We start from the raw sequence: 18,170 nt of genomic DNA, 5'->3' as shown, positions 1-18,170 counted from the left end.
CTTCACATGATGCGAGTGCTGCTCCCACAGACGTCGTGTCCTGTGTGGGCAGGGTCCAGGTGAGCCCTGCAGTGACTAAACCATGACTGAAACCATGACATAAAACTCTGTTTTATCTGAGTACAAGTGGTAGGAACAGCTGTGTGCTCGAGCATCTTCGGAGCCAAAGCTCAGCTGTCTAACAGGCACAGGTGACTAAAGAGGTGATGTGACAACATGTCAGGACCAAACACTGGAAATCATGTGACAGGGAATGAGATTATTGAAATGAAGACTTTGCAAATCAATCAATGAATCTTGACTGCCTTGAGAAGGAACTTCATTTTCAGGAAGTGGTACATGCTTTGATATATTGTCTGACAAAAGTTTTGTTTGGGTTTGTTTAGTTATCTCAAAATAACTAATCATAGGCCTCTTGCATAAGTTTATGAATTTTAAGTTCTCTCTGGTTCCACTAGATGAAACCTACCTGCCTCTAATTATTTATATTCAGGAAACTGAAAACAGAAGGAAATACACATTGCAGAAGTTGTCAGTGTCTGTACCGTGTATAACAAAATATATGGCATTGTTTAAAAAGCTACACCTACTCCAGAAAACACAATATTAATAACAGAAAACACATTATTAATAACATTAAGGGCCTGACACTGACAGCTTACATTTCATTTTGTCACAAAAGTTCTGTTTCAATGTGCGGCTTCAGTGTCTTATAGAAAGCAGTATGTGAGAAATGCTCCATATCTCATCTGAGGGATTAGAGCAAAAACACCACTCTAACCTATTCTTGAGCTCTGCTTTTTATCCTGAGGGTGGGATTCGTTTTGATTTTGTTTCCTTTTCCTTGACATTTACATAACTATAAGACTGTACCTGAGAAGCACAGGGTCCTTCAGCAGTTCTGAAATCACTAGGACTGGTGGTAGGGGCAGTACTTTTGGCTTTGTGGTGATGCACATAATTAGAGGATACCTTTTATGACTTTTAAAAGTAAGGCTGTTCCAGCAGGAGAAGACTTCTTAGAGCTTGCCACAGTTGTTCTTTTGGAAAGATAATCATCCATCACAAATTTTTTGTATATTCCCATCAGGTGTACAACACGAGCATGGCAAGGCCAGTGTGAGTATCAATTTAATTAATCAATTTGATTAAGATAGGTAGCAGCAGTTAATATTCTATTTTGTGGTGCTTGAGCAGTAACAAAATAGCTCAATAACTGGCCTGCAGACACAGACAGCCCTGATTTCCCTCACATGGCTGGAATCTGCCCAGTCCCAGAGACTTTCCTGCCTAACAGATGATGAAGGCTTCCCAGGGCTACCCCAGTGTTACAAGAGGAGCACTGGAGGCCAAAGAGACACTGCCAGGATGTTCCCACTGCCTGTGGGACAGCTAAACCTTGGCTCTGCATCAGGTCATTTTGGTAGCAGCCAGGGCAAAACCTCAGGGGTTTCAAGGCTTGCCACAAGGTTCTCATTGCAAGGGCAAGGTCCTCGTTTGCAGGTGACTGGGGCACGTCCCGTGCTGTGCAGCAGCAAGCAGAGCACAGCCATCAATACAGACTGGCAGCTGGAGTGAAGGATTGCAGTGCAAGGCATGATGTCTTGCCTCGGTTCTCTTGCAAACAGGCCAGGAAGAAAAATAAGTCCCTTGTGATTTATGCTTGCAGAGTAATCTCCACAGTAATGTGAAATACCGTAGTTCAAATGGGTAAGAACAATGATGGCTGTTACCATTTTTGACAGGCAATGGGTTTGGAGCTTGGTTGATGAATTGCATTCTGTCTGGGGTTTGTTCAGCCCACTTATCTTCAGGATGTCATTTTGGGTTTTGTTTTTTTCTTTGTAAGAAAAACATCTTTCAAGTCCTTTGGTTTGATGTCGGAGACTCAACGGTTTCTGTTGGTAAAGCGTTTTGCTTTCTTGTGATCTTTTCTTGGAAAATGGCTCTGCACAGGTTCCTAAGTAAAAGTTTTGTATGTTTATCCTACTTTGATAAGGTAGAACACTGTTCTTTCTTTTATTTTTAGTTTTATTTTAATTGGACCTGCAACAAAGATACCTAATTATATGAGGAATTTTAGTTTTGACACATTTCAAGCTAAAGTATTGCTAAGACACATAAATGTGTCTGGATTTCAGACTTGCAATTACATTTGGAGAAGGGAAAACCATATTTTATGTCAGATAACACAAGACCCTGAGATACTACAGACATGGAATTATACACCAATCTCTTGACCTAGCTCTGTGAAGTTGGTGGTGAAGAATTTTCTGTAAGGATGGAATTTCAATACATATAGTAAGGGTGCATCTTGAAAAGCTTGTCAGAGCTTTGCTTGTTCTCCTTCAGTAAAAAATACTGTCCAGCCTCTCTTAAAGCCTCTCTTGGAATGTGTCAAAGTAAAATATGGATGGGGTGAAGCAATAGCCAGTGCATGACTGGGAAAACCCCTTTTTGGCCAGAGGGCTCTGCTTGGGTAATTGCAAATGAGCTCAAGGAGAAATACCAATAACTTCTTTTAACAACTAAGGTCCTATGACAAGGCTGAATCAGGTAAAACTAAGTCCCAGAAGAAAGTGGCATAAGAAAGTGTGATTTTAATTGTATTTACATAGTCCTCACTGCATCATTAGTTTTGCAATTGCTTTTCTAAAGCCAAACTGTTCCACTACAATAACCTTGCCTTTTTCTTCTGCCTTGGTCCCACTGCTGCATAACAATCAGTACAACAGGGTCTTGCTGGACTTAAGTTTTGCTCCCTTTTCAGTCAGTGACACCACCTCTTTAGCTGCTTATTTCGTTAAGAAGTAGAGCCAAGCTTTAAGTCCTTACAATTTCCTCTGCTTCTAATTTCACTGGCTTTGAGTTCTGACCAGTTAATCAAATATCTTAAGCGTTGCATGTGCCTTACTGTTTATTTTCCTTAGTGTACCAGTTGCTACTTTTAGCTCTTTAGTCTTTGAGTTGAATGAGTACCAGCACAGATCTTAAACCATAATAAACACATTTTTAACCTTGCCCATTTATTTTTACATCTCTGTATCCAAGTAATCAGGATGTGGTTACCTGTGAAGGTAGTAGACTGCTACTTCAAATTTCAATGCACACCCACATACAAAAATATACGTTGTAGAGGGTTACAGCTTTAAAACCACTCAGACAGACCCCTGTGTTTATGTCAAGCAATGGCACTGAGGCAGTGGTACCGCCTGGCTTAGTGCTTTGACTTTGTCCTTTGATTCTGGTGAGCTGTCTGCCTTACCCCTACAGCACAACCAGCAGCCTTCTTCCTAACTGCCCATGCCTTGTGGACAATAGTGATATTAATTATATATGTGTATTTATATTCATACACTCTTTGCATTTCTGCTTTTGCCAAGTGGAGAGTCAGCAAAGAATGGAAGAATCAGACTTGAATTACACTCTGGGACAGGACCTGGAGACAGTGAAATCAAATTATCAGATGCCTTTGGCAAAAGGTCCCAGCACAGCTCTTCCTAATGTGATCTGTAACATTCCCACCTGGGGAATTGGAGGCACATCAGGTTTTAAGATCTAGATCCAAACAAGGGCTTAAACAAATGTAGGCTAAACCTATGTCCAGAGGTAAGCAAGCACCTTCCCCATCCTGAATCTCCCAAAACTCCCTGCATTATTTAAAGGCTTGGTGGGCATCTACAGTTCTGCAGCTGTGACACATGGCCAGATCGCCACCAGTCTCAGCAACACATCCCTTTGCAAGCTTATTGTGAATAATTGCATTGCAGAATGCCATTGGAAGTTGTGGCTCCCACTAGATTGTGTTGAGAATTAGCAAAATGCAGCCTTGCCTTCAAAATATTACTGGAGGGGTATATGACTTCTGTCACAGCTTTAAGCACTTCTCCAGCATGTGGGGAGGTCAGGGTCAGCCTGGGCTACAAGCCAGAGTCTCCCTGCTTACAAGTGAGCATCCAGTTCATCTGGTTTGAAGGCAAGTTTGCATTCCTCACTGCTGCTGCTGCAAGGATTGCACCACTGTGCAGAAAGGAGTGAAGAGATTGGCAGGGCTGTACAGGAAGGAGCAGAGGAGGGAGCTCATTCTGCATGCAAGGCTGAGGAGCATTCAGCTGGTGTTATCTGGTTGCCAGGCTTTATACAGTGACAGATAAAACTTCTTAACAGTCATGGAGAGAGTCTCCCTTTGTTTTTACTTCTTTAAGGCCTGTGGAGCAAGATTCCTCAGGGGATGCAGCTGTGGAGTCATTTATGGATTGTTCTCCTTTGCAGATGCTGCAGTTCCAGCTCATGGTGGTGCATTTGGCCCTTGTGATTGCCCTGCTGTGGTGGAACTCCAGCTCTGTGCTCCTTGCAGAGGCGGCTCCAGAGGTAGGTGAAGGTTTCTGGTGCTTGTCAGGTAACTGCTCTTCCTTGGGCGTTTTTAGCCACAGCATGAGGATGACACTGGAGTATCCAAACACAGCTGGAAGGTGAAGGATCGGTATTGACTCTGTAAGGGCCAAGGAGGAGCCTCAAGAAGAGAGAGATGCAAATTGTATGGCTCTGGGGGGACAGACAGAATGAGGCCTCACCCAAATTCTCACAGCCCCTCCCAAAACATCTGGGGACTTCCTGTGTGTTAAAACATTGTCCAGTGGATAGAGAACTTCCTGAAGAGAGAAAGGAGGTGATGGCAAAGGGAAAAGAAAATATCTCTAAAGGAAAAGTTTAATTCTTCTTCTTAAAGACAAATAATAGCATGAGAAAGCTGCAGCTTTCAGAAGCCATAAGGAGATCCCTGGGAGAAGATCGCTGGCACAAAAATTACAAATTAAAGAAGATGGACTAGACCAGGAGGGGGAAGGAGCAAAATCACTTGCCTAAGCTTGCGAAGGAAAGCAGGAGATGAAATGGATGAGCTGTCTCATGTTTCACCTGGGATGATATGTAGAGGTTGCACCTGGAAATACTTCTCCTGCATTCCCTAATTTTATGTCATCTTGACATAAGGCAGATTTGGCACTAAAGATATTTATGTAATGGTTTCATGCCATAAAAAAAAAAAAATCAACTATCTAAAAGTTTTCTCAAAGTAGCACTGTTTGCCTCTAGGGTTTTTACATCGGTTTTAAGATAACTTAAGCATTAGATGGCTACTGAAGAATACTGATGGATCCTTCTACCTTTCTCTCTGTCTTCACTTAAGCATGACCTGATTCTCCAAAAGTGCTGCAGTAGCTGCTGTTCTGGTGCCATGGACACCTGGTATCCTGCCTCCATCACTGATAGATTTTTGTGAAAATGATATAGGAACAGAACATCCCTGCAGACTTCTAGATCTAGAGACCTGCACTGGACCAGGGCATATTTTAGCTGCTGATGGGCCAGAATTTGTCTTTGAACCAGTTTAAAATCTCAGTATCCACAATGTTCTTTGGCAACGTATTCCACTTCATCTGTGTGCTGTGTTTAAAAAGTAACTCCTTATATTTATTTTAAATCCACCATCTGGTAACTTCACTGGGTGGACTGGGAAGCTCTTTCTCTTGAGGAAAAAATTACTAGTTTTTATTCATTTCATGGCTGTTCCTGAGTTTGCAAACCCTCCACTATACCACCTACACCCACTCTCATCTCTGCTTATCTGTGAAATTGTACTTTGTTCAGTGCTTCACCAGAAGAAAACTGTTTTCTACTTCTGATTATCATTTTAGCTGTCACTTTACTTCTTACAATTCTATTATATCTTTTGAAGACAAAGTAAATGGAGTTGCAAGGTATTCAAGAGCAGAGTCTCTTTTTTGCCCTTCTAGTTTCAACTGTAGATATTTATCCCCGCTAACCAGAAGGAAGAGCTGTCTTTTTTAAAGGCAACATTCAGTTGCATACCTCTATGGAAGTTTTATAACCCTAAAGGAGAACAGAGAGGACTGTTCTGTGTACCTGAGGCTCACAAAAAGCAGAGCCAGGGGGCAATGTGAGATCCTTTATAAAGGTTTCAACAGTGCTACACCATTGGTGTGATCATTGTGGTCATGTGCTCCTCCTCATATAAAGGTCAGTTTTATACACTCCATCACTGTCTGCCACCCATCAAGAGTGGGGAGCATCCCCACCACAGCTGGAGTAGACAAGGATATTGTGTCATCCATGTGCTGCCTTCCTTCACACGTGTGCTAAACCCACCATGTGGGAATAACAACAGTAGTGGTGTGCTTGTAAAGACAGAATAAAACCTGTTTGATGGTGCAAGCTGTAATGTTTCTATCTAATTCTGTGATGATCAAGTGAACAAAAAGGTGCATTTCATTTGTAGACTAACTGCTGCCCTGTATTTTTCTGTTACATGCAAAACAATTATTTCACTTTGATTAGTTTCATTTCTTTCCCAATAGACCCCACTATTCTCAGCTATTCTTATAGAAAAGTTTGGTTTTGAAGTGGTGTTAAAACTAATGTTGTAATTAAGTAAAAAAAAAAAAACAAACCAGCACATACTGCTTTCTTTTGCAGCCTCTGGAGCCTTCTGCTGCTCTGGGCGTGGGAGACCATTCCACAGGCAGTGGAGAGAAGTCAGCCACCAACCTGGCAGCCAAACTGTTCCTTCTTGATGACTTGGTGTCTTTGGAGAACGAGGTGACTGAGACCAAGAAGAAAAGAAGCTTCCCAGGATTTGGCTCCCCAATTGACAGAATTTCTTCAACTTCTGTGGATGCTAGAGGCAAACAGAGGTAGACTCTTAAATGTTCCTGCCAGTGATAAAGTTGGAGGAAGGCTGTTGCTAGGTGTCCTGGACACTTTAGCCCCCAGCAGGTTTGCTGGTCAGTTGTGAGATGCCTCTGATCAGAAACCATTCGAACAGTGTGTGATGTATGGTACGTGCACTAGTTCATTCATCTCTACAGTGCTGCACAGCTACCAGACAACATTCCAGTATATGTGATTTTCCAGTACTCTTCTTTCCACTGGTGTGAGCTAACATTCAGTTTAAAGCTACATTTCTGATCATGAGCTTATTTAAAGCAAAAAATGTGCCTGAGGTTCACAAGCAGAGGGACAGGGCTGGGTGATCCTGAGACTGGGATGGGAAGAAGGTGTGGTGGAGTGGATGTTTTGAACACAAAGATGAAGGACACATCATAAAAATGAGCAGGCAGACAGTAGAATGAGCTTCAAGACTTCCATCAGCTTTGGATAAGTCAGGGTTTAATCAATACAGCAATGTGTGTTTGAAGATAAACTTGTTTTTAACAGGGCTAAGCAATGAATGATGCTTGATGTGGCTGGGGAGAGACAGTGAGTTTGGGGCTGTTCCCTGTATCTGAGAGAGCTTCCCTGTCTTGTTCTGCTCTTCTGGTAACTGTCTGCTCTTGGATGGAATCCCTAATGCCACAAAGTATTTAATAACATGCTTAAAGCTTAATCTGGAAATGGAAAGTATTCATGAGAGCCAGTCAATATTACAAGTACTGTTTTAAAACAAAGTTTTGCAGTATTTTCTTCTTGTTTTTTTCTGTTTATCCACCCAGTCTTCCACTAGGACTGTTTGGCTGCAGCCAAAAGAGATAAAATACAAAATTCTTAAAACCTTAAGTAGAATTATTCTGTTCTGTCTGCCTCTTCAAGATATCAGAATCGGTTCAATCTTCATTTGCTTTTTAGCATGTTTTCCCTTTCCAGGCAAAGAGAAAAAAGGTCATTTTTGAAGCTATGCTTTTTGCAAAGGTACATGGTATTCTCAATTTTTATCATGCTTTTTGGATGGAAGTCTTTCATTCTTTGTGCAGTACAAGGGAAAAACTAAATGAAGAAACAAACAAAAAAAATCCCCAAAACAACAACAAGAAGCAAACAAACAAAACTGAAAAAGGGAAATTGTGGTGAAAAACATCTGGTCTCTGAATAATGAGCTCTTAAAAATGAGTGACATGCTGCACAAAATTCCCCCTTTCCCAGCAGCATCAGCACAGTTTGCAGTTTTGAGTTGGGATTATCATTTTGGAGGAGCTGTTTAGCTTTTAAGCTTGGGATTGAGCCATTTATTAGAACCTCCTGAGCTGCTTTGATTGCTGCAGCGAGGGTCTGACACCACCGGCAGCATGGACCACAGATCAGACGGATGCTATGGAAGAGTAATAAGGCTTTTGATAGAAAAGTGCCTTTAGATAGAAACAGGCAGAGGCTGCTGCACTTGGAGGAGTAGAGCAGAGGCCTGAGCACCGTGTCACAGCCGCGCAGGCAGCAGATAACAGCTCATTCATTCCTGTACCAGCTGAGCCCGTCACCTTTAGAGGCCCGGAAATTAATTTGTGAAATTTGTGAAATAAATAGATTGAGCCTCCCGAATCAATGCAGTGTGTACAGTGCCTGGCACAAAGCAGAAGCTTTTGGAAAAGAGGAGATCAAATGTTAGTCCGCTTAGCAGCTTGTTCTTACACCCACCGAGAGAACCCAGATCCTGGTCGGGCACCAACATCGGTTGCTTTGAAAAGCATGGGAAACCGGAGCGAGACAGAGAGAAAGAACCTCCGAGAATCTTAGACAAGGCCGTTTTAGGTAGAAAAAGCCTCTTTGTCCTTCGGACGCGACGACACGGGGATAGTGCGGAGCGGAGGGCGGCAGGGCTGCCGTGGCGCGGCGCGGCCGCAAGAGGGGATGCTCTCAGGGCACCGCTCCGCATCCCTCCTCCAAAAACAGCCCAGCGGCACCGCTCCGCATCCCTCCTCCAAAAACAGCCCAGCGACACCGCTCCGCATCCCTCCTCCAAAAACAGCCCAGCGACACCGCTCCGCATCCCTCCTCCAAAAACAGCCCAGCGGCACCGCTCCGCATCCCTCCTCCAAAAACAGCCCAGCGACACCGCTCCGCATCCCTCCTCCAAAAACAGCCCAGCGGCACCGCTCCGCATCTGTCCTGCGAGCACAGCCCCGGCGGCACAGACACCGCCCTACCCTCGCCACCCAGTGCCAGTCCAGGGAATGAATCCCTTTTTCTCCAGGAAGGCTCAGGATGGCTCTGCTCGCCCATGTGTCCCTCCTGTGCCTCCCCACCTGTGGGGAAAGCAGTGCTTCCCTTCAGGTAACAGGCTGAGCATCCTGTTGCTAAAATTTCCTTCCCTTTGCCTTGCCTAGGGCTTGGTGCAGCAGCGGTGCTGATGCCTGAGGAAGGAACAGGCCAAACAAATGTCTCCTGTTCCTTTGTGGTGTTCTGTAACTTCTTTCCACTGGTGTGGGGCTCCCCTTGCACAGGACACACCATCAATTCCTTTCAATAGCTTAAGAAAGGGGTTTTCAGAAACCCTGTTAAGTCTGTGCATATATTTCATCTCACACATATATCTTCAAATATCTTTTTAAAAAGGTGTTTAAAAATACCTTTGCTGTGGAGCTGAGAGAGGGTTTCAAGGCAAGGGAGAACAAGCTGCCAGCATGCCTCTGTGGCTGAGGTAGTCTACAAAGTCACATGTCTGACAAGAGAAACCAAAACGTACATGCTTTGAGCTTCAAGGGACACTTACAGCAAGCCACAGTTACCTGGCAACAGTTGATGAGACTTCTGAGAGGGCTGTTGCAGTGGGACATTGCTGTAATGTGCAGAGAGTTGTAGCTTGGTATGTCTGTGCAGGAGACGCCTTTCAATACAAGGTGTTACTGTTGAAAGGTACTAGTTTGTACAATTTGTAAATAGAACCTAAAGCATATATAAAATATGATTTCTGCAGTACAGGAGGTGAGTTCTAGTCAAGAGGATCTCTTGAGTTCTCCGAACTCCTTTATTTTATTTTATTTGAAGTGTTGTCTTTATTTGTAATGCTGTCTTGTAAAAGAACCATCCTCATTACATCACATCACTCACACCATATAAAGATATCCTTCTTAACTGGATCATGTCAGTTTCTGTTTTGCTTATCATGCTTGTATGGTGCTTCAAACTTTGTTCTTTTAGCAGGTACTCTCTGCTTGAACAGTAAGTTAGGAGCTGGGGCTATTTGCAAAGGGCATCCCGCCTAAAGGGGAAATGACCCACTGTTGTATGAAGTGACAGAAAATGGCTGAAGGTGAAGCATGGTTAAAAATGGAATACAGTAGATCCTGTTTCATATTGTCTGTACAATCTAATCTACTTTTAATCTACCTTAACTGATAGTTCAGTGCTGCTTGTGGTGACATACAACTATTTTATCTATTCTCTTTTTCTGTTTTTCAAAATGGTACCACAAAATGTTTTCTTTTGAGTTTTGAAACCCCCCAGTATTGAACACAGAGCTGTTAGATAAGCTGAACAGGATGTATAAAAGAAAACTAAATTGGTGCTAATGACCCAGTGTGTGATACAGCATTCTTACCTGTCATATTTTCTCTTTGTAAATTAAGTTCAGGCATTCTCTTAAGTTTCTTCCAGACCATCTGCAGCAGCCCAAGAGTTAATCTGGGAGAAAGGCCAGTTTGGTACTTTATTCTGTGTTTAAATTCTATTCTGAAAGTTCATGGGCAATTTTGTTGTTGTTATTAAATAGTTTCTCCTCAAGATCACAACTCTTGGAGGCTTTAATCTCTTCCAAATCCCCTGAATCAGTAGGAATTGAAATTGATTAGTGCTTCTCAGTGTGAAATAGCTGACAAGAGCAAGCTTTGAGAATTTTTGCTCTTGTTGGTATTGGCATCTGTTGTTTCTCCTGGGTGCTTTGTGTCTTTTCACTTAATATATAGTTATAGGGATAGCTGAGTATTTGGGTGGTGTGTTTTTGTGTTAGTCGACATCAGGCCTAAATGTCAATTGTGAAGACTTGTATGATAAAGATAAATCAGACCTTTCTTAATGATGACCGTATAGCAGAATGTGTAGTAAAGTGGACCAAGGTCTAAATTAATCTTCAAATTTATAAAGCCAGACATTGTACTGGATTCATATCTGAGAGAATTGGAATACTGTAGCAATACTCTTTGCTATTCCCAATGTACAAATGCATAAGCCAGGAAGATAAGAAAAGGTTCACTAGTAGTTATATCAGTTTGTTTAGACACTATTCTTCTTGCTTTATGTTAGTATTAACAAATGCTAAGGTCTCTTTTGAGTTCAGATCAGGAAAAAAAAAAAAAGTTGTTTTTTTTACTTCCTGTAGATTAAGGCATTATTTAATAATATACACAGGTATAACAGCTCTGAGATGCCTTTGTGTTTATCACTATCTGTCATTTTTTATCTGTAGCTCCAAAACCCTAACTGTTTTTCCAGTTCACTGTGAGCAGCAGTGGATACTGGCATTGTCCAGCCAGTCACAGATGCTTTAGACAGTCACAGAATCACAGAATATGCTGAGTTGGAAAGGACCCACAAGGATCATTGAGTCCAGCTCCTGGCCCTCCAGAGCACTATCCCCAAGAGTCACACCATGTGCCTGGGAGCATTGTCCAAATGCTTCTTGAACTCTGTCAAGCTTAATGCTGCGACCACTTCCATGGGGAGTCTGACCACCCTTCAGGTGAAGGACCTTTTTTGATGTCCAACCTAAACGTCCCCTGGCACAACTTTAGGCCATTCCCTTTTGTCCTATCACTGGTCACCAGAGAGAAGAGATCAGTGCTGTCCCTCTTCCTCTCACATGGAAGTTGTGACTGTAGTGAGGTCTCCCCTCAGTCTCCTGTTCTCCAGACTGAACAGGCCAAGAGACCCCAGCTGCTCCTCATACAGCTTCCCTTCAAGGCCTTCACCATCTTTGTTGTGCTTCTTTGGACACTTCTCTATAGCTTTAATGCCTTATATTGTGGTGGCCAAAACTGCACGTGATATTCAAGGTGAGGCTGCCCCAGAGCAGAGCAGAGCGGGCCAATCCCTCCCATGCCCAGCTGTGATGCTGTGCCTGCTGCCCCCCAGGACACAGCTGGCCCTCCTGCCTGCCAGGGCTGCTGATCACATTCAACTCACCAGCGAGCAGGACCCCCAGGTCCCTCTCTGTGGCACTGCTCTCCAGCACATCACTCCCCAGTCTGTCCGTACATCCAGGCTTGCCCAATCCCAGGTGCAGAACCTGGCACTTTCCCTTGCTGAACTTTATATGGTGGGTGATTGCCCAGACCTCTAATTTGTTGAGGTCTTTCTGTAGGGCCTCCCTGCCTTTGAGGGAGTCAGCAGCTCTTCACAGTTTTGCATCATCTGTGAGCTTGCTTAGTATCCGAGTCCTGCCTCTTTTCTGGGAAGACATCAAACCAGTTGCTTGGTGGTTTTGCCTTGGTCTTTGTTACAGAATTAAGCTTATTTGCTATAGGCCCAGAAAGCATAACCCAAATTATACATTTATAATTTATTAAACTTAATTCTTTAGAGGTTCTTTAGATAACTGCTCATTGAAGATAGCTGCTGAAGTAAGTTTAAAATAATGGATTCTATCTCATATGCCTATTATTATTTTTGAAGCCTGTTAGAGGAGGGAAATTATGCAAATTGGTGTCATGCTAGGCTACTGCATACATGCTGGTAATGCATAACAACTAGCTCACTGATGAAAATGCTTCATCTTAAGCAAGAAGTCATTGTCAGCGCTAAGAGAGATTCTTCATATCATGATTAATAGTTTATTATTTTTCTTAAGGATAAAAGAGAGTCTCTCTTATTAAAAATCTGCATTAGAATAAAACCGCTGTAACTGCTGTAAAATAAATACTGGAGGATTATGGTGATGAATTATGATGGATTGCACTATACAATTAAGGTATATTGTGAAACAATAGGAAGATCCCTTCAAAATAATAAGTAGTTATTGCTCACTCTCTGTGAAGGATGAAGTGGCTTTAATTCTTCAGCTCCTGCTTGTAAAAGACTTGATAAATAGATCAAGCTCAATATCAATTAGTAACACAACGATCTTTAGCATTAACAAAGCGAAGCTGCTAGGATTGAACCAATTTATTTGTAGCTCCATGACCGCATCCTAAGCTAACAGACACTACACACACTACTGTTGTCTAATACTGGGCACGAGAAGGAGTACATGGAGCACACAATTCTGTGCAGGATTGGCTGAAACAAGCTCTCCCTGTGAGGAGGCTATCTTGGTGCTGAAGAATTCTGATACACTTAGCAGGACAGAAATTCAATATAAGATAAGCTGGTTTCAGAAAATAGGTCACTAATGTAAGGTTGTTTTATTCCAAAGTTTATCCTACATCTGTCTTAGATTTCTTCTTCCTCGTCCATGCACAAAGCTTATCAAACTTTCTGATTAAGACTGCAGTGAAGAGCCTGGTTTTGGTCTGTGGGTCATCATTCTGTTGCAGCCCTTCATCCTTCCATTTTAGCACTAACAAATGTATTTTGTTTGACCTGTTACATTGCTACTGAAGGAGGAAGAGAAAACCTTCTCAGGTATTGATTTTTCACACATGGGGAGTGCACCTGGTAGTCACCTGTTTTACCACCTGTAGTTTATAACTGAATGGGCTCATGGAATTATAAGATTTATTTTAGAGTTGAGTTCACAGCTTGAGGTGGAACTGATGTGTTAGCTGTTAGTCATTTTTAACTGCTATAGTGTATTTTGCTTGTTGGAATTCTATTTCAATAGCTAATATTTCTGTAATAAGAATGTCACTGATCAGAACTGATTGTTTGAGTTGGTCTTCTTAACAGGTTTTCAGATATTTGGATCTGGTCTTGGAAAATAATTTCTGCTTAATAATGTTTAACTAATTTAATAATCATGCTAACTGACTAGGTACATGATTTTACAGCATTTGGTCCATGGACTTGAAGATATAGAACTGATTAATAAGCAGTCAGATACATGAAATGTATTGTAGCTCTGTGTGAATGGTCAGGGACTTTCTTTTCAGCAGTACTCAAAATTTCAATAGAAGTTTTTTTTAATTCTCTTTTAGTAGCAAGATACTCTCTACCTCACAGGATAAGAGGACTCTCAAAAATACTTGGTTTAGCACATGCAGGAAATGATGTTTAGAAATAATTTCATTCTCAGCAAAGCATTTGGTCTTTCATCACTGAATATAATTTTCTGTGTTAGTCCCAGTTACTTTCCTAAATGCACCATGCCTACTAGAAAACCTTGGAAGTGGAGGCTTAGGAGAGAGGGGGGGACGAGAGAGGAGTAGGAGGGAACACAAAGGAATTAAGTGAGTGGGGAGAGTAAGAGAGAGAGAGTGGGGAGAACACAAGAGACTGAAGATCTGTTAGAATCCAATATATCTGTTTCTATATTGAATATCCTAATTCCCAGTAAACAATTATTACGAGACACAACCACAAAAGAATTTACATATAGCCTATAAGAACTACTACATTACCACACAGCTTAACATTTCAAATTCTAAAAGCTTTACAAATTCTTCCCTTACTGCTTTCAGATTCTCTATCTGCAGAAGGACATTCTTTCACCAACATTGATTCTCCTTTAGCTGGCGAGGCTATTGTTCTTTGGATATTTATTATATTAGCTCTCAGTATGGCATGACTCAAAGCTAGCTCTCATTTCTACTTCGATTCTAGGCTTCATATTTTGAGAGTCTTTACCTAAAAAATCATATTCATAAGGTTTCCCTGTTTCATCCTGCCAAAAGATCAGAGACAGCTGCCAAGCAAAAAGTTATGGAGAGAGCTATTTTGTGGCAGTTTCCTTTTTAGTTTGGCAGGTCTATTATAGCTGCACAGTGGCTGAAGCTCTGGGCTTTGTGGTTTTCTGAACCACCAATTCCCAATCCCCTACCTTATCTGCAGGTGGAAAAGAGCCATCGGTGCTGTGGGTGCTGGACTGATGGATGTGGATTGCAGCTGATGCCCGAGAGGTGTGAGGGAAGGATTCTGTTCATATGGGACCAGGGTTGCACAGTTCTCAGTGGGTTGTTCACAGTCTCGAAGCCCTGGTTTGTGGCAGCTTAATCTGCTGGCTTGAAGTCAGATTTGATTTCCCCGCAGCATTCTCTCCTGCATGTTACTTTGCACTTGCCAAATTAGAGATCAAAATTTATTTTTATTTATGTTCCTCTACAACAATTGTTAAAGGATTAATCTTCCAGAGATTCTCTTAGACTTGTATTTCACTGGCAAGTATTTCTGTGGGCAAAAGTTGAGGTTATTCTCAGCCGCAGGAATTCTTGCCATTTCCACAGCTAATTAAAATAAAACTTCTGCTGGTGGAACAAATGCTCCAAAAAATGCTGAATTTAGATTGGAAAACTTATTATTTTATATAAAAAGGACTGAAAAAAAAAAATTGCTGTGTAGAAATTCTTTCACATGTTCCACATGCCCTCATTCATCAAATTGTCAGGAAATGTACCATACATAGGAAAAAAAAAAATTAACCCCAAAATCTTCACGTTTTCAATCTCATCAAAGGACTGCTCCTATACAATTTTGATGAACACTACATTGCCAGAGAACCTACAGAAAACATCTGCTAGAGCATCTCTGACTTGTCCCTCTATTACTATGCAATACTTTCTACCTCCTTGCTTATCTTAGCCCAGCTCCAGCTGCCCCTGGAGCTTTCAAAGACCCAGGTAATGGGTCACCTGCAGTAGTGATGCTGTGCAGGAAACAATTCCCCTTTATAAATGCAGTGTATCACCTCTGTTTTATGAATAGCAGTTAATCTGTGAAGTTAGTTTGCTGCCAAATAAAAATAGGGATAGTGGCTCATGCTCAGGCAGTCTGTAAAACAGCTGCAACTGCAGCCTTTTGTAAGACAAGTGCAGCATCTTATTTTTAAACACTCACATCTTTGGCTGCTCCTGCACACTGCTCTATCTGAATAACACGGTGTTAGTGGGAATAGAGGAATCAAACATGAGGAAACATTTGATTATTCATAGATGTCTTTTCCCATTTGCTTCCCTCCCTCTCTGCTCGTTTTCCTCATGCAGGAAAGTGCTTGAGCTGCCTAAGAGAAGGTTTGGAGTTCCTCTGGACCGGATTGGAGTGAACCACCTTGGCAACACCAGGGGTTAGCAGTTCCTGCAGGTGAGCCAAAGTATTCCAGGTGTGGGCAGGCTTGGAGAACCCACCTGTTCTCTGTTGCTGGAGGTACTCAGTCATGTCAGCAGGCTCGGGAGGAGTGGTTCAGGGAATGATAGCTTCTTAGAACATGGAATGTCCTAATTTTCCTAATTCTAGAGAGTGCCTCTCTACAAGCAAACAAGTATTCCTAACATTAACATCCTCTAGTCTACCTTACAGTGTGTTTGCCCAAGCCTTCCATTTCTGACATTGGAAAATGTAATTTTACTGCTCTTTTTTTGCCTGCAGATGCTTCTATTCTGAATGAGTGATGCTGCATTGGAAACATTACAGAGATATGGAAGATGCCTCATAGCATGTCTTGTTTTTGCCTAATGATATGACACTCAAGGAACTGACCTCCTGCAAAATCTGTTTCAAGCTGCATTTTACAAATGTTGCATTTATAAATAATAACATATTCAGTTCATCAGGTCAGAATGCTCTCACAGATATGCACATTGGCATGGTAGGAGGGAACAAAGAATATGTATATATTTTTATTGCATGGCATTTATCTGTTAAACTTGCAAAATTTTATTATCCTAGGCAGGACTGAGATTTTTTGGATTGAAAATAAAACTTCTAAAGGTACAAACAGCAGTCCATGAAAAGCAGAGAGTTTGCTTTGCACATTTCTTTCTGGAGGGGAGCTGTTTGGTAGATGAAGGGAGGATAGAAAAGTTATGGGACAAAGCTAGAATGCGTTTGAACTGCTGTTTGGGAGGAGATGTTTTCTGCCTTCACTAGGAGTTAGTCTGAATAAGAACAGTGACAAGACCTTAGTATTTTTCTTGATGTCTTGAGTAGTCTCTCTCTTATCTCTGCAGCATATTTAGATATGTTTTCATTGTATGGCAGATCCTGAAATGTGGTGAGACTTTTAGTGGATGAATACATTTCACTCCTCCCTATGCATAACAGAGGATAGTGTCCAAATATGAAGTCATCTACTTCCAAGGCCATCTGCATTATATGCCTTATTTTATCCTCTTGATGTATGCACAAGGCATGGTCAGAATCCAACTCTAAAAGTTCAAGTATTTCTCACTCTGGCAAAATTTAAACATGTCCTCTCCATTTCATAATGAAACAGCTTGTCTTAAATACTCTTTCATCCTTTTCACTCCTTTCCAGATTATAAAGTATATCTGAGAAGAGCTGTCTGCTGACATCTCAATGCTCAGATTCCTAGCTGATGTTTTCTAAACCTCACATTCTCTCTCTGTTTTGGACTTGGGTCCACATCAGCTAAATTCCTCAGATTGCTGTTCTTGGGTATAAATCACCCTTAGCATTGCAGAAGAAGATCCATTGAGAAAGGCATTATGCAGAATTAAGGGAAGAAAAAAAAATATTCTTGCCAAACACCCTGTGTTAGGCAGGAAGTAATGCTGGAGATGGGAATTAAGTGTTAATTTCCTGATCTTGTATGAGGCAAAAAGTACCTGGCCATCAGCTAGCAAAATGGGGAGAAATAGAGTCAGCTCCAAAAAAAAAAAAAAAAAAAAAAAAAGTACTTTGGAAATCAATGAGAGTTAAAAGCTACTGTAAGGGTTGGGATTTCGGGACAATTGCCCTGGTTCAGCCATGGTGGGACATGAGGCTCCCACTCAGAAGGTCAGGTAATATCTAATTCATGTGCTCAGACATAACAAGGGCCTTTCCCATTTTCCTCCTTGCCTACAGCACTGCCCAGAGACCAAGACTGGCCCAGGCTTAGAAAATATGCAAGAAACTTCACTTTTATTAATATTTCTAATATAGGCTGATGAAGCTGAGAGCAGTAGCACAAACCAGTGACTCACATCAAGAGGTGTCCCCACCTTTGCCATCTGCCAGAGCACTGCAGCTGAGTTAGGAGATCATTCTCCTTTCAGTGAGTGAGCTGACAGTGTTTGTGTGTGAGGTGAAGCATTGCAGATGCTTTCCAGACCAATCTCTCAAAAGTCAGAGGAAAAAAGAAGGCCTGTAAGTCCATATGTGATGATCTTTGGTTTTTGCTTCCTTTTTTGCTTCCTGCTTTTCTCCTCATCCCACTGCTGATTTTCTGCCTTTAAGCTCCCCTGTGAAGAGAACTGGACTCTGGGTGCCTGTAGACTGACTGACTCAAGGGTTTCAGTCCATGCTAGAAGCAAGCCTGCAAATGCAGACCCAGGCAATCCTCTGCAGGGCATTGC

At 41.9% G+C, this 18,170-nt stretch overlaps 1 protein-coding gene across 2 annotated transcripts in view; it reads left to right on the top strand.

The window, feature by feature from the left end:
* OSTN (osteocrin) overlaps positions 1-16,530 on the top strand; it is a 47,918-nt gene extending 31,388 nt beyond the window's left edge. For both annotated transcript variants that reach the window (XM_088061218.1, XM_005524979.3), the window contains exons 2-5: positions 4,273-4,371; positions 6,496-6,713; positions 15,858-15,954; positions 16,240-16,530. In XM_088061218.1, the coding sequence (XP_087917344.1) occupies positions 4,273-4,371; positions 6,496-6,713; positions 15,858-15,942 (402 nt within the window). In that variant the 3' untranslated portion in view covers positions 15,943-15,954; positions 16,240-16,530. The remainder of the gene's footprint in view (positions 1-4,272; positions 4,372-6,495; positions 6,714-15,857; positions 15,955-16,239) is intronic.
* The last annotated feature ends 1,640 nt before the right edge of the window (positions 16,531-18,170 follow it).

The sequence above is a fragment of the Pseudopodoces humilis genome, chromosome 11, assembly GCF_049639895.1.
Source record: "Pseudopodoces humilis isolate 2021_Gansu_Grassland_sample_001 chromosome 11, ASM4963989v1, whole genome shotgun sequence".
Lineage (NCBI taxonomy): Eukaryota > Metazoa > Chordata > Aves > Passeriformes > Paridae > Pseudopodoces > Pseudopodoces humilis.
Note: the sequence above shows the minus strand (reverse complement) of the source record. Positions and strands in the feature narration are given on the sequence as shown.